Raw genomic sequence first — 16,829 nt, 5'->3', positions numbered from 1 at the left:
AGGAGCCCGATGTGGACCCCGGGATCACGCCCTGAGCCAAAGGTGGATGCTCAACCACTGAGCCACCCAGGTGCCTGCCTGGTTTTCATTCTTGAGGTTGTCAGGTAAGTGTCACACTCGGTTGGACCCGACGCATGTGACCACATGCTCTCTGCGAGTAGAGCACCGTTTGACTGATCACCGCCAATTTCCGCATGTCAGGGCCTACCTGGGGAGTGGGAACTGCCCTTACATCCTTTTGGGCAGAGAGCTGACAGGATTGTCATTTTCCAGGCTACTCAACCCAGTTGGAAGCAGCATAGGGCAGCAGTTAAATAATGGCTTCTGGAGCCAGCTGCCAAGGGTTCAAATCCCATCTCTGTCACTTACCACCAGTGTGGCTCTGGGCAAGTCACCCAGCTGTCAGATGGGGTTCGTAGTAGTCCATCTGCCCCGGCCCCAGGGGTCCGTGTAAGGATAAAGAAGGTTGGTTTGCAAGAGGCTTTTATTGACAGCAGGACTTGCCACAAAGTAAGTGCAGTGTAAGTATAAGCTCATTTTATTGCCATAAGCTAAGCTTCCTTCGTTCATTTGACAAATCTCTGGCAATTTGTTATTCTCTTTGGAAATCACTCAGGAGCCACTCTTTAAAGCCTTCTTTTGCTCCTTTTCTCCTTTCCCCGCATCTGTCTTACATTCCAACCTTCTCGGTTGGCCTCCCTTGGATTCCCCGACTGGCTTCCAGGTAGCCAGCTGCAGGATTTTCCCATCTCCCAGAATCTCGCGCCTTCGGCATTTAGGTGCACACTTTCCAGCATTTCCAATAACCCAAACATTTTCGATTTATAAGTGTCCACCTTCGTTCTCTTATTCGGAAATAGAATAGATGATAATATTTTCTCCCAATTCAGTCCTGTGAAACAACCTCACTTCTCCTCCTGTCTTTTCCTCCCCCAACTCCTAGACTTCCCTTTGGTAGCGAGCTGGTGTTGCGGGCCCCAGGGCCAAGGAGCTGGTGTTTCCAGGGCCAGAGGGAGAACTGGAAAGGTGGAAACATTACAAAGACAAATGCACTTTATTGATAAGGCAACAGCATTATACAGAGCTGAGGCAGAGACCCTGTCCGGCCAGGGCCACATTCGGAGGGTTGGGGGGAGAGAGGGTTGGTCCTGATTCACATTGAGACACAGGCTGAGGTGTCCCTCCTCATCCTCCTGATGGGTCAGCAGGGAAGGAGGGCAGGGGTTCAGGGTCTAGATTTGCTGTCTAAAATCCAGACCGTCCCCTAGGGGACTAGGTCAGCCTTCAGGGGAGGGGGATGTGGGGTCTGAGCTCAAGCCTGGTGTAGTGAAAAGAGCACTGGGCAGGGAGTCCACAGACCAGGCCCAGCCCTGGAGCTCCTTCTAACCAGCTGTCTGAGCTTAGGGGACCACACCCTTCTCCAAGTGTCGGTTTCCATAGGGAGTTGAACTAGTGTAGCGATTTTTAGGCCTTTTTTCCCCCACTGACCAGCGGGCTAGACCAATGTCTGCTGCGGCTAAAATCCAACAAGGGTCTCTCCCTAATTTGGGAAATAACAGCAGGACAATAACAATAATTGATGTACAGATTTTTCTTACAATGTAAGTTTTTCCCCCATAAATATTTCCTAATCAGTGGTGCCTACTACCTGCTACATTAGAATGTAGTACAAAATGGGGTCTGATTCTGAAAATAACTCATATCTAATAAATGTCAGCCTCGGCCATATAGAAGGTATTGTGCAGTAAGAAACATGGCTGCAGGATGCTTCTCCACCAGAAGAAACACCGGGCCTGGTGGACATGGACTGTGCTCACAGTGGAAGTGTGATTGCTTCTAGGGCTTTCAGAGAACAACAGAGGGTGGAGGCAGCATCCAGGAACTCCTCCCCATTGAGACAGGGAATGCAGTTGTGTTCTCCAAACTCAAGCAACCATCCGAGGGACCCCCTCTGGCTCCTGGAGGAAGCCCCTCTGCGGTGACCCCACACGCTTACAACTCACTCACCCGGGGACCCCACCCCAGAGTAAACAGAGTAAGACTTCCCACCTCCTGGGCTGGGCCAGCCCTGGAAGGGAAAATGGAATTTGACCCTCTTACCACTTTTGAATTTGGGGTGGTGGAGTGAGAAGAAGGGAACCAGACCCACATGACTCCACCCCTAAGAGGCTCCCTCTGCCTAGCCATCAGAGGCCAGCCCACACTCGCTCTACCCACAGTGAGGTGTTGGAGCACTAGCTCCTGGGTCTCTGGGGACCAGCACACTTGCAATACACCTACACGGGTGGGGAGAGCATGGCCTGGGCTGCTGGGGTCTGGGTTCTTCTCTTCCATCCCACCTTGCCAGCTGGAAAAGACATGGCCCCGCTGGTAAGCCAAGAGTATGCCCATCTCAAGATCACCCTTGACCATCCTAGGATGAGGTCTCTCTGGTACCCGCGGCCATGGTTCTCTCTCTCCTGGGTGGGAACTAAGGTACTGGAAGGGTGAGGATGAGGATGCTGCTTGGCATTTCTCTGCAACCCGGGGGCAATTCTGTCTTGCCATGTACATGGTTGGGAGGAGAGCTCTCGCCTCCACCAACCTCTTAGATGCAGGTCAAGGAGCCATGGGCTTGGAGACAGGGACAGCTGTGGCCACCATCTACCATTCTGCTGTGGGGCTGGGTTTGCCTGTCTCCCACTTCCTGGGCCCTGCTCTCATCCTCTGTGGGCCTCTCAGTGGGTGAGCTGTGGCCTTAGTGGCTGGCCCCTGCCGTGGGGAGAAAGCCCACCTTACCATAGCTACTTCTGGGAAGAATGTTACCATAGCAGTGGGATGAAGGTGGGCACTGAAGTGTTAGGCGAGTGCCCCTTGGCCAGCAGAGGTGGGTGAGGAGGGAGTTGTGACCTTTGTCACCTTGGTTTTGGTCATCCTTGGCAGTGAGTGTCCTAGGCAGGCCAGGGGCAGGAAGGCAAAGGGAGAAGACCCCATCATGGCACGCTGCCCTGGGACAGAACAGCACAGCTTGGCTGCAGAGTAGGATGGGGGTGGGGGGTGGGGTTTTTGGCTAGTGATGTATGGTGGGTGGGGCAGGGGAAGGAGATCCCCACAAGGTTATGGACGGATGGGCCTGGAGTGGGGGGAGGTACAGGTATCTCTGTCCCTGAGGGATGGATGCATTTCTCCTGTCTGACTGTTCCCTCAGCATCAGCCAGCAGCCACTTTTGGAATGGTAGGGTTATCCCTGGGCAAGGCCCCACCTTCAACGTCTGCCCTCTGCCCCCACTTGAGTTTCTGTGTCAAATAAACAGCAATTCCTCATGACTGAGGTCTCAAGGGATGTGGGGGGGGGGGGTGTAGCCTGTGGCCTGCAGGAAAGGGAGCCTGGTGTTAGGTTGGGCAGGAGACAGGGGTTGGGTGGGGAGGGGAGGTGGGAGAGGAAGGGCTGAATTCCACGGGGTGAGGGAGGGTTGGTGTGGCAGCAGCCAGCTCCAGACCAGGGCACAAGGCCCCAGAGGAACAGCCCCACCCAAGAGCCACTGCAGGCCGTCCTAGTCAGGAAATCTCATTGCCAAACACCTCCAGCACAAGGGGTGTGAGCTTCATGCTGCACTCGGGCTGGAAGGAGAGGCAGCGGTACTGCTTGGAGTGCTCCTCATTGAGGCTACGCAGGTCGGCCAGCTTCTGGATCATCTTGGCGTACAGCAGGTGGCTGCCTGGGGGCGGGTGGCGGCAGCGGATGTAGGTCTGCAGTGTGTTGGACAGGCGGTCTTGGAGGGCCTCAACCAGCGCAGCATCCTGCACCCCGGGACGGTCTGCGAGCACAGGGAGACAGGAGAAGTCACAGGAGCTTGGAGCCAGGTCCCTTAATATTTCAATCTCCCCAGTACCCCTATGCCCAGACAGACACACAGCCTCAGCAGCCTCCTAGGTCACCCCTGTATGACTGCTGACCTGTGACCCCACAGTCCTCCCTCAAGCCTCTCAACCACTTCCGCTTGCATTTAGGATCAAGCCCCATGTCTCACCTGACCCCATCTCCAGCTCAACTCTCTCCCTCTGTCTCTGTGCTTTCTTTCTTTCTTTCTTTCTTTCTTTCTTTCTTTCTTTCTTTCTTTCTTTCTTTCTTCTTTTTTTCTTTCAGATTTTATTTATTTATTCATGAGAGACACAGAGAGAGAGAGAGAGAGGCAGAGACATAGGCAGAGGGAGAAGCAGGCTCCTCACAGGGAGCCCAATGTGTGACTCAATCCCCAGACCCCAGGATCATGCCCTGAGCCGAAGGCAGATAGATGCTTGATCACTGAGCCACCCAGGCATCCCTATGCTCCCTCTTCCCATCAGTATCTTGATGTGCCATGCTCTTTGGCCTCCAGGCTTCACATTTGTGTTCCCTCTGCCTGAACTTAGCTCTTGTATCTTTGCCTCTTACAAATCTTTTGGATAACAGCTTAAAAGATCTTCCTCAAGAGGGCCATTCCTGATGAGCCCCTATCTCTAGTCCTTAGACTGCATCAAATTCTCTCCCTCTATTATACCCTGCTATAGTATCATACATGTCTTTATTTTTAAAAACGCATCACATTAAAATTATCAATAATAGTGATTGTTTAATGTTTCCTCCTATACATCATGGAATAAAAGTCCGTGTCCTGTTTGCTGCTGAATCCCAAAGCCCAGCACAGCTCCTGATACCTAGCAGGTGCTTGAGAAATTTTTGCTGGATATATGAAGGAATGAATGCGTGAATCTGGCTGGGCAGGGAGAGGGGAGCCCATATTCCCTTCATGGGTCCCCAGCCCATCCCTGATCAGAGGCCATTTGCTTGTTCCGTCAACATAGGCAGAGGCAGGGCTGCCCCCTTTAGGCCTCATCACCCATATAATATCCCCAGGACCACAATAACCTCCTCCTCAGCTTGTCTCTCTCTCTCCTCCTACCCCAACAAACAGAAGAAGAGCTGAAGGACCAGATTGAGCACACTGCCTCCAAAATCTGTCAGGTAATCTTTCTAGGCAGAACCATCTTATAAGCCCCAAGTTTTTATACCTTACCCCACAGGTGATCTCAAGTGGCAGCAAAGTTCAGTCCAGTTCACACAAAGGCAGAACCTGAGTACTGGGAACATCTAGACCTGTCTGTGTCCTGAGAAACCCCATTTATCTGGTTCCTCAGAGTCCCACCTGTGAATTACCTGTGGTCTCAGGGCCAAAGGCAGTGAGGGACCCCTCAACATACACATATCATATGGGCTGTGCAAAACCAGAAAAGTGGGTGTTTCTTAATCTTTCTCTTCTATTGCTCACTCCGCCCTCCAGACCACCCTGCTGGCCCTCAGCAGGGCTTAGTGCTTCATATTCCCCCTTCCCAGGTTCCCAAATTCCTCATACCTGGGGAGAGAATGCAGATGGCCATGAGCAGGACATGCTCCTCCTCATGCAAGTTCAGCTTCTTCAGTCCCACCTGGAACTTGATGAGGGGCTCAATCAGCTCCAGGCTGTGTCCGGCTGCGAGAGAGATGGCCAGAAGCTGTGGGCAGAACTGAGGAGCCACCTACCCAAACCATCCCTCCAACCCCACCCACCTCCAACCCTGCCTAGGTCTGCCTTTCACCCTTCTCTCCCTGTTGCTGCCTAATCCCTCCTATGTGCCTCATCAGGGTCTATGACCCCCAGGAAGGGCAGGGCCAGATTCTGGGAGCTGGAGAGGGCGGAGGTGGGGCCCAAAGGTACCTTTGGCCACATCACTGACTCGGTACTTGTAGTCCTGGCTGCCACAGGTCCAGGACATGTCGTCCATGATGAAGGACTGGTTGGAGCGCAACATGATGACCTCGATGGCACTTGATTTCAGCAGCACAATCTGGTCCTCAGAAGTGAGGTCTCTGCCAGGGAGGGCAGGGAGAAGTCAGGTTACTGGTCAAGAACTTCAAGTCACGCAAATCAGTGGAGTGCCCTGGGTCCTTCATTGAGGAGTTGGTGGTCTGATCAGAAAGGGAAAAACTTGTTCCTGATGGAGAACAACTCAAGGCTGTGATTGGACAGCAAGGCTGGAAGTAAATGAGCTCACTTACTAAGGCAGGGAAAGCCCAGGGACCCACCAAGTGTCCCCGGCCTAAGTGGCCAGAGCTGTTAGGGACAAGAAGAGCCTGAGGACGCCCTCAGGGTTACAGTGTGAATATGGAGGTATGGTCACAGTCGTCTTCAACCCCTCTCATGCCTTCTTCTTCTCCCCCTCCTGTCCTCTCGTCCTTCTCAGAAGTAAAGCTCAGCCAACTCTGTCTCCAGGACATCTCTGGAGCCCTTGGCCTCCTTCCCACCACCTCTGGGACCGTTCTGGTTCACAGCTCCATCATCTTTGTCAGTTGCCTGTTACTCGCACTCTGGGATCCCATCGCCGTTGGGTCTCTCTTCCATGTTGCTTATGGTGACTGTAGGGAGATATCGCCTGGGCTCGGAAACCCTCACTGACTTTCAACCCCCTCAGGATCAAGCCCGCACTCCATCGCCTGGCTTCAACCTGTCTGTCCAGCCCTCTTCCCTTCACAAACTCCACCAACCCTCTATCCTAGCAACTTCAGACCACTCCTTGTTCAACATTGTGCGCGTTCTTACTCCAGCTTGCCTCTGGGCATGTGACAGCTCCAGCCAAGGAAGCCCTTTCTCCTCTCCTGCACCACCACGTCTTCCTGACTCTGAAGCCAGTGAGATGTCTGTCAGATTCCCTGCCACCCGGTGACCTTTAGGAGAATAGAGCCATTTCTTCATGGCCTGCGGCTTGCACGCCTGCTTTGCCCTTTCTCCTTCAGCTCTGCTCTTCATGGGCTTGTCTGCAGCTTGAACTGTAAGCTACTTGAGGGCCAACACCACTTCAATCACCTCAGTGTTGCCCACACTAGATTATTGAGCCCTGAGCACAACGAGAAGGTCAGTAACTGCGTGCTGATGAGTCAAGAGGCCAATGACTAGTTCCACTCTTCTGAGTCACTAGCTGGGCTTGCCTGAACAATGACAAGGAACAAGCAGCACCCACAGATCTGCTTGCTTCCAGTTTTCCCTCCTTTTCTTTCCCTGAGTGTCTAGTTCCACCTGGATATCCTGTAGAAGGGCTGCCATCCTCTCCGTGGCTGCACTTTGCTACATAGAAAGGTGGGAACTGGGTGTTCACTGATGAGAGTTCCGTATCAACAGGGGACAGGTGATGGCTAGGATGGCCACAAAGGGTCTGCCCTGAAAAAAATCTCAAAGCCCTAGAGTTGGAAGGCTTTGTGATCTTAAAGGCATGTGATCCATTTCCTTCTTCAGCATTCCCTACAGATGCAGGGTCCTTCTGGGGCCAGGATACTGGTGGTCTCTGGATGTAGCCATGAGGTTGTTAACCTCTGGGTTACCAGCTTCTTCTGCTATTGAGCTGCATCCACTGCTTATGGTTCTGTCCTCTCAAGGAACACAGAACCAGACTTCTCCATTAGCCATGGGGCATCTTTTAATCATTTAAAGAAAGTTACCATGCTCCTCTGCATCTTCTCCTGGACAGACAGCCCCAGTGACACGGGGTCACACATCTCACCACCTTTGTCACTTTTCTCCTGATGCTCAATACACAAAAATAAACACTGATGCCTCATTGGGGATTTACCTCATTATACAATAAAAGATGCTCATTATTAAATCTTTGCAAAATACAGGAAAAATATAAAAGCAAATAAAAATTGCTCATAACCACAATGACCATTTGGGTGTATTTCCTTCCTATCTTTTTTTTAAAATGCAAATCTCCCTCTTTTTTTAAAAGAAGTTACTTATTTATTTGTGAGAGGGAAGGAGAGAAAAAGAGCGTGCACCTGCACACACGAGCATGTGAGTTGGGGGGAGGGAGCAGAAGTCGAGAACCCTCAAGCAGACCCTCTGCTGAAGTGTGGAGCCTGTCTTGGGGCTCCATCTCAGGACGCATGAGCTCACGACCTGAGCAGAAACCGAGTCCGATGCCCAATCAACTGAGCCACCCGGATGCCTTGCCAATCTCCCTTTTTAAAACATACTTGAGTTCATAGCAATTCTGTGTCCCATTTCCTACACCATGAACATTTCTTTAGCCCAGTCCATAACGAGTTGCATACAATTACAGCTTACCAACATACTACAAGTTATTTAACCAGTCTTCCCGCCACCTATTTTGGGACATTTTGGGTGCTTCTAATTTTTGCCATTTTAAGCAATTCTGTAAGGCATTTCTTTGTATGTAACCTTTTGTTCAATGGCCCATTCGAAATGGATGGCCAGAAGGGAACCAGCATCCACTTGTGCCTTGCCAGAGAGACTTTAGTGGTACCTTGCTGCTGTGATCCAGGCACGCTGCTTCTATGAAAGCAAACCTAGAACGGCCTCACATTATGGCCCAGCAATTCACAGACTTTCTATGTGCGACTCACAGCCAGCAGAGGGGACAGTAGTGGGTGGGGGTACAGGTGGAAATGAAGGGGAAATCGGTCAGAGATCGATTCCTGCTGACAGGTGCCAGCTCAGGCTCCCTGCCTCCTCCCCGGACCTGGGTAATATTTATATACCCTGATCGGTTTTCACACCGGTGGCCGGCTGCTTCTGGGCACCTGTGAGGCACTCTGGAGACGTGCCACTGTCTGGTCTTCCTGGCCCCTCCTCGCCGGCATTCCCACGGTACCTCCAGCAGGCCTCTTTGGGTTCTTATCTCTTCACCGCAATTGTCTCAATGTCTATCTCTCCCATCAGACACTGAGCCCTGGAGGCCAGGAACTGTGTCCTAGTTAGCTTGTATCCTTCACAGCTTATGGAGGAAAGTTTGTTATACTAGGTGACCAAGGGGATACAGAGGAAAGAACACGGGAAGAGGGACACACTGTGACCTCAGGCCTCTGACCAGGAAGGAGCCCCTGGGAATAGAAATGGTAGTGAGGTCAAAGGCCTTTTGCCCATAGGGCTGGGCTCTAGCTGGTTCGGCCTGGTCCCTCTTCCATCTCTCTTTGCAACGAAACCTGGAGGTCCTTGGTTCTTAGATCCCAGATCGCTCCTGGCCATTTGGATGCTGCTCCGGAGACCACTTCCTCCAGGCCTTCCTTCTGAGGCGCTGAGGCAGGGAGATTTGTGGGGTGCAGGCTGAGAGGCTGAGGGAGGGGAGGTGGGAAGCAGGAGCAGGGCCCAGGCCTTGACCACAGTGCAGTTCACACCCAGCACGGCCCATTCGGTCCTGCCCCACTCTGGTCCCACGCCTGCGCTGGAGTATCAGCCTGCCCCCGCCACCCCCCCTGCACTCACCCACACAGAAGTCTCATCCTGCCCTCCCCACACCCTCCACCCCTGCCTACAGGCAGCAGGATCAAAGACACCAGGGCCATAGCCACTGTTCTTTCACTTCTTGGAACAACAGAACCCTGAAGCACAGAAACCAGCAGAGCTGGGGAGCTGTGGGGCTGGCCCCCCCTGGGGCCCACCGGAGCCGGGCCTTTGGCCTCCATCCAGGCCCGACATCACCTCCGTCCAGTCACAGGGAGTATCCACACCAGTGTCTCCCCCACCCCCAGAGCTCTTGGTAAGGCCTGCTCCATTTTTACTGGAACATCTTCCATTCTGAGACTTCCTAAGTCAGTCTGGAGAGAGAAAAGCCAACCCAAGCACGGGTAGGATCAATGTAACCGATTTTGGATCAGCAGCTGGATTGGGTCAGTGGCGGCTCCTATATACCTTACTTTGGCCATGACTGCCCAGCTAGGCTAGGGAGCCCTGGAAAATGAGGCCGGATACAGAAGCCAGGGGGCAGACTACAACTCATTCCTGGAGAGAGACTTTAGGGGTGGGTTGTGCTACTTGTGTCAGGGTGTGTGAGGCAAGGGGAAGGGCCAGGGGCCAAGGGCATGGGAGAAAAACGGAGGTTTGGGTTACTACAGGGTGGGGGTTGCATTGGGGTCATCCGGTTAAATGGATGGTTTTTTTGAAGGACAGCTTTGCCATGTGTGCAATCCTAGCCACCACTTCGAAGCAGCAAATCTGAGCCTCTGGACAGAGCTGGGGGGCCCTGTACTCCAGCTCCCCTACCAGGCTAAGAGAAATGAGGACTGCTCTCTAGAACTAGGATAGGAGCCAGGTGCTACCATGTTTCCATCGGCACCTTGAAGTGTTTTTGTCTTTAGCTGTTTACACAAAACAAGACTTTGGAACAGACCTAGTTTGCAAACACTAAGTAGAAGAGTGTGGGAGGGAGCTGGAACTCGTGCTAAGCGGAATGTGTTGTCAGTTCCAAGGAAAGGCTCTGGAGGGTAAATCCCAGGCCCAGTGTAATCCTGAGCTCACAGGTGACACTCAGTAGCTCACTCCTGCTGGATGCCACAGTGGCCCTTGTTCCTACTGCGACCAAAATGGGCAAAGCAGTAAGGACATCTCAAGGGCGGCGGGATGCAGGAAGCGAGTTTGATGTTTTTACAATCTTTACTATTCTTTACAATTTTCAATGAATTCCTGGGGGAAGAGCATAGGAGAACCTCTGGCATCTGGGTTGCTGAGGCAAAAATAACACAGAGCCCGGCTGTCTCAGGGCGGACACAAACTGGGAAGAACTGGGCTTGGCTCTCTGAGTGATCACCAACTAGCTGTCAATGCAGTCATTGAGACACTAACTTGTGGCTTCCTCGCGTGGCAGAGAGAGTCACCAAACAATAAATAGCACGTTGCGTTGAGTTTGCATTCAGAGCGGGCCAATGTCAAATAATTTGGGGACTCCCAGAATTCCAGCACTGAATCTGAGCATGAGCATCTAGAAAGCACTCACAAGCCCCTTCTGCTGGCAACTGCAAATACTTCGCCTTGAACTCAGGCTAACAGCGCTTACTAGTGATTTCTTCCTTTCTATTTCTCAACCACATTGTATATATATATATTGCATGGCAATGCTCCAAATGGTGTAAATAATATGGCAATATAGATATAACTACCTCCCAACATTCCTCTAAAAGCGTCTACACTCTCTTACTTTAAGAATATTTAACGACGCATGCACAGCTATTTAAATAGAAGTATACGTGTCATTATTATTATTTTTTTTATACGTGTCATTATTACCAAAACAATGAAACAGCTGAATGAATGAGATGCATCAATGAATCTAAAACTCAGGATCTTTACTCCAGTAGAATTCCTTACACCTGTTTTGGCAAAAGGTCTCAGTATGGTGAGGGAAAGGCCTTTTCACAGAAATTTGAGTGAAGGAGGTCCAGGTTATGCGTGCTAGGAAATCTGTCTTTCTCTGGGATCCCTAAATTATTTTGCAAGTCCCTTGTGCAACACCCCTTCTCCTATCATTTCATTTTGGTTTCAGATTTTGGTGTGGAGGGTTAATGAAGGTTTAATTTAAAGGGTTAACATGAGGATTAGACCCAAGCCAGCTAAAGTGTCCACAGCAGTGAACTTGGAAATCTAGACCTTGGCTCTGACACATACTGGCTCTGAGACTAGAAAATGATCCTGACTGGCCACTGAACCTCTCTGGGCTTCTGTTCTGTCATCCAGAAACTGTGGGGTTTGGATAGCTCTCCAATGCTGGCCTGCTGAATAACGCTGGATGGGCTGTACTTCTCAGACATTGTGATGTAGGCGGTCTGGGGTAGGGTCTGGGTCTCTATTTGGGGAAGCGGTGGATTGGTGATCTCCACCAATCTAGGATTCTGACTCTTACCTGAACCCTGGAATCATCTTGGCAAAGCCGATGACCTTTTGGATGCTGTAACTGACCAGGTCAGCTAGGTGGGGCAGCATGGAGAGCTGGGACAGGTCCAGGGTCAGAGAAGAGTCATCTGAGTCTTCTTCCCTCAGATCCAGATTGGAGAAGCTGGTTGGCTCCATCACGTCTGGGGAAGGATGAGGAAAGAGAAAGAGCTGCTGATACTTGAGTCAGGTGCCCTCCTCCTTGGCCCTGTGAGGACCTCCCATGCCCTAGCATCAGGGCTAGCCAGGAATGCCATAGTGACTGCCTGTCTCCAAGGTCATTCTTCAGCCCAGCCTTTCTTCTTTTTTTTTTTTTTTTTTTTTTTTTTTTTTTTTTTTTTTTTTTCCCAGCCTTTCTTCTAAGACTCCCCCTGGCTTTTCTTGCAAGCAGAGCAAGGCACTAAAATCAAAGACCAGAGATACTCCAAGAAATGAAATTTCCTCAAGCCATGATTTTGTAGATCACATGTTGTTTCTAATGACCTCAATTCAAAAATGAATTTGGAACCAATGAACTTATGGAAAACAATGTTCAACCTCACTAATGATCAAATGACTGCGGAATAGAACATCTACACTGTCACCTATAAACTAGAAACAAATATGTTTAAATGTGGATGCCAGTGTTTGTAAGATGCAGGGAATTAGGCAACCCTTGTGCCATGCGGCGCTAAACGAAGCATAAATTTGTGCAAAGTAATCAGAGAGCGATTTGACTACAGGCACCAGAAGCCTCCAATTATGTATATTCTTTGACCAGTAATCCTACTTCCATAAATTCATCATAAGGAAAAAAATCTGGAATAAGTGCAAATATTTAGCCACAAGCATACTGTTATCTTAATGAAAATCTGGGACACAATCTAGATTAGATATGCTATTGAACATTCATGCCCCAGAATACTAATCAGTCTTTAAGCATGATATTCTAGAAGTATATTGAATGACATGAAAATGATATATAATGTACTGTTAAAAGAAAAAAGAAAATTACCAGATTTTGTATAGCATAATCTCACTTGTAAATATACAAATGCATTTAAAGAAAAAAAAAGTGGGAAATAGATATATCACAGTGTTAATAGTGATTACCTTTGGGTAGTGGGTTTAAAGATTTTACATATAAAATAAATAAAATCCTTAAAAAGGGGAGAGATGGGGCAGCCCGGGTGGCTCAGCAGTTTAGCGCCGCCTTCAGCCCAGGGTCTGATCCTGGAGACCAGGGATTGTGTCCCACATTGGGCTCCCTGCATGGAGCCTGCTTCTCCCTCTGCCTGTGTCTCTGCCTCTCTCTCTGTCTCTCATGAATAAATAAACGAAATCTTAAAAAAAAAAAAAAAGGTGGAGGGGGGAGATGCCTGGGTGGCTCAGTTGGTTAATCATCTGCCTTCGGCTCAGGTCATGATCCCAGGACCCTGGGATTGAGCCCCACATCGGGCTCCCTACTCAATGGGAAGTTTGCTTCTCCCTCTCCTGCTGCCCCTCACTCCCTCTCTGCCCCACTTGTATTCTCTTGCTCTCTCTCACTCAAATAAATAAAATCTTTTAAATATTTTACATTTATAAAAATCTTTATTTTATATGTATATAACTAGCTTATCTTATCTGAATGCCTACAATAAACATGTATTACTTCTGCTTAATATTTTTAATTAAGAGTGCCAATGAGTTTGAATCTTATTTATTTTGATTTATTTTTGAAAGATGGTATCTATTTATTCAGGAGAGACAGAGAGACAGAGACCTAGGCAGAGGGAGAAATAGGCTCCCCATGGGGAGCCCAATGTGGGACTTGATCCCAGGACCCCGGAATCACAACCTGAGCCAAATGCAGACACCCAACCACTGGGCCACCCAGGTGCCCCTATTTATTTATTTTTATATTAAGTAATCTCTATGCCCAACATGGGGCTTGAATTCATGGCTCCAAGATCAAGAACTACATGCTACAACCACTGAGCCGGGCACCCCTTTAAAATAAATAGATGCTATCCTGAACATACCACTAGTGGGGCTGAGCACCTCATATCAATTAACCTATGAGGGTATCAAAACTCCCAAATAATACGGGATTATTAAAAGCTGAATGTATAACATGTAGACTGATCCTCATTGATGCAAATACATATCCCACCAAGGGAAAAGAGCAGCCAAGTGGGGAGAGAAGATGAACACTTGAGAAGAATCCCTATAAGACAAAGGGCTCCAAGGGTCCGTCAATCTCTGCAAGGGTCACAGCTTCCCTCTAGTCCCTGACCACGTCCCTCCTGTCACTCCCGGGTGGGTAGACACCATGTCTGGCTCCACTGCTATCCTTTCCTGTCCATCTGACACTGAGACCCTCTCCACCTCTTTTGGATCTGGGCACAGATCCATCAATAAGTCTGGAAGGACCATATCTGAGGGTCCTCATTCCCCAGAGGAAAGGGGTTTTCCCACGCCTGCCCTCCTGTGGGATCCACGCACAAGGTGGTAGGGTTGGGTGAGAGGCAGAGGGATGAAGGACAGGGGGAGAGGGAGGATGGAGCAGGAAGTCGGAGAAGACGGTAGGGATGGACCATAAGGAGGAGCTGGAGATGACGCGTGCTATAGCGGTCCCCCAGAGCTTGGGATGGGGGGAAGGGAAGCTGCAATGGGCCCCAGTGTTCTCCTTCTACCCCAAACCTTTGATGACTATGGTCAATGATACTGTTTTGTACATCTGAAAGTTGGTAAGAGGGTGGATCTTAAAAATTCTCATCACAAGGAAAAAAAAAACTTTGTAACTCTGAGATGATGGGTAGTAACTATACTTACCATAATCATTTTGTAATTTATACATGTATCAAACTATTGTGTAGCACACACCTGAAACTAATACAATTAGTTCTATGTCAATTATATCTCAATAAATATATTGGATACTGGGAAAAAAAAAAAAAAAACCCAAACCAGAATCCCCTAAAAGGCCTAGGCTCAAAATATCATTTAAAGGAATCAGATTACGCACATGGAGGGGGGCAGGAGCAGAAGCCTGGCAGGAAGGAAAGAGCAGGGACTCCCCAGACAGACCCTGCCCGGCCAGACCCCAGCTTGGCTTCTTCCCCAGCATGGGCCCTCGGGCTACTTAGCCCTGAGCTGTAGAAAATGGGGGGTTGACCTGAGGACACTGTGTGGCACACAGTATGGCAGTGCTGTCCTCTCATCCACAGCCAAGGACAGGTGGGCTGTGGAAGCTCTGGGCTCTTGCTGGGCTCCGCTGGCAGGGCAGGGGCCGTGGGGGCTCACCCAGAGGGGCCGGGTAGGGACCCTGGCTGGGCGGGGGCTGCGGGGGGGCTCACCCAGGGGGCCGGGTAGGGACTCTGGCTGGGCGGGGGCCACGGGGGTTCACCCAGAGGGGCCGGGTAGGGACCACTGGCGGGGTGGGGGCCGTGAGGGGCTCACCCAGAAGGGCCGGGTAGGGACCCTGGCTGGGCGGGGGCTGCGGGGGGCTCACCCAGAGAAGCCGGGTAGGGACCACTGGCGGGGTGGGGGCCGCAAGGGGCTCACCTAGAGGGGCCGGGTAGTGATCCGAGCAGGAGGAAGAGGAGTCCCCGGAGACGCTGGGCGTGTGGGCCGAGGAGGGCCTGGACGAATGGCTCCCTCCACCCCCATCTCCACGAACTGGAGGCTGCAAGGGAAAGCCGGAGCATCAGAAGCGCACATTTGGGGCCACCCTCCCACCCTGCCCCGGATCTCCAACAGGAGGCTTGGAGGAAGGCCTGCGGGGGCGGAGGCCTCCCCAGGGCCAGAGCAGCCTCCACCGCTGCCCGGTGCTGGCTGCCCCCCGCGGCCCTCCGTCCCTCTCCCCCGCCCGGCTCCCACCCCGCGGCTCATCGTCCAGGCCACGTACCCGGAACTGGGTGAAGTCGGCATAGGTGGGGTCGTAGGTCTTGTGGTGGGCATCCAGCAGGATGGCGATGATGCGCTGCTGCTCCTCCGACAGCTTGGGCCGCAGACTGTCCCTCAAGGCTTCCTCCTCCTTCCGCTTCAGGATCATCTCCCGCTTCCGCTGCACCTCCTCATCCGTCAAGATGACTGTGGGGCAGGAAGGGGGATGTTGGGGGGACTGAGCCTGCAGCTCCCCTTACTCCAGGTGCTAAAGGCAAACAGATGGGAGGGGCCAATCCCCTCACCCTCCACCCTCAGAGCTCCTAAGGCCCGGCACTTACTGCCATGGGGGGCTCCAAGCCCACTATAAAGGTGGAAAATTGGGTTTCCTATTGAAAAGGCAGGTGCATGAGAGAGGAGGAAAAAGGATCTGAGAGGTGGGATGGTCAGGCATTATTAGCGAGTCTGGGTTCTCAGAAGCAAGTGATATGACTCTGGGCAAACTGAACTCTCGAGGCTTTGGTTACCCCACTAATCCAACAAAAAGTTTGCTCCATAAAACCTCTATTAAGGTCGCTTTGTGGTTCCTTCCTCCAAAAAGTGTGTGCATGTGGGGCGGCAGGGTGATACCCCCTACCTTGAAGGGTGGACAGTTTTGAGAACTGAATGCCTAACACAGAGCAGCTGCTCATTAAATGTTGGTTCCTGTCTTTTCCCCCTCACATTCGTTGCCCACGATCTTGAGGGAGACACTGGGGGAGGAAGGGTGGGAGTGGCCCTCTGTGGCCAGTCCCAGGGTCGGAAGCCAGGACATGCTGAAAGACCCTTCTACACGGGCATTTCCACGTCCAAGTTTCCAGGCATGGGCGTTTGATCTACTCTGACCAACTTAGAAAGACTTTGCTTCTTTGGTTCCCTGCAAAACAACCTCTCCTCCAGCCTGTCCAGTCTTGACAGTTCTGCCCAAGGAAGTCTTTGAGCCCTCTGGAAGTCCCGAAGATAACACCTTGAAGCTCCGATCTGCAGCTGTCTCCAGCTGCTAGCCAGGGTGTCTGATGACGGGGAGACCCTCCACCACCATCATGCTGTGCGGGGGCTTCCGCGGTGGTGCCCACCTCACCGTGCTGGGCCGCTGCCCGGGAGGGCAGGGCTGCGAGCAGGGATGCCTGGCACGGCAGCCAGGCAAACAGACCTCCTGGCCAGGGCTTGCAGAGTGCTGACGGCAGGAGTGGGCACTGGGGCCCTTGGCCTGTAGCTACTTGCTCTGTG

The 16,829-nt window shown here is 51.4% G+C and overlaps 1 protein-coding gene across 2 annotated transcripts in view; it reads right to left on the bottom strand.

Moving 5' to 3' along the window:
* Positions 1–1,035: 1,035 nt before the first annotated feature.
* Positions 1,036–16,829, bottom strand: part of VDR (vitamin D receptor) — a 56,709-nt gene continuing 40,915 nt past the window's right edge. For both annotated transcript variants that reach the window (XM_049102371.1, XM_025477405.3), the window contains 6 exons: positions 15,583–15,767; positions 15,240–15,360; positions 11,683–11,854; positions 5,715–5,866; positions 5,373–5,489; positions 1,036–3,797 (listed from right to left, as the gene is read on the bottom strand). In XM_049102371.1, the coding sequence (XP_048958328.1) occupies positions 3,538–3,797; positions 5,373–5,489; positions 5,715–5,866; positions 11,683–11,854; positions 15,240–15,360; positions 15,583–15,767 (1,007 nt within the window). In that variant the 3' untranslated portion in view covers positions 1,036–3,537. The remainder of the gene's footprint in view (positions 3,798–5,372; positions 5,490–5,714; positions 5,867–11,682; positions 11,855–15,239; positions 15,361–15,582; positions 15,768–16,829) is intronic.

This window comes from Canis lupus, chromosome 27, assembly GCF_003254725.2.
Source record: "Canis lupus dingo isolate Sandy chromosome 27, ASM325472v2, whole genome shotgun sequence".
Lineage (NCBI taxonomy): Eukaryota > Metazoa > Chordata > Mammalia > Carnivora > Canidae > Canis > Canis lupus.
The sequence above is the reverse complement of the archived record's forward strand: the minus strand, read 5'-3'. Positions and strand labels throughout refer to the sequence as shown.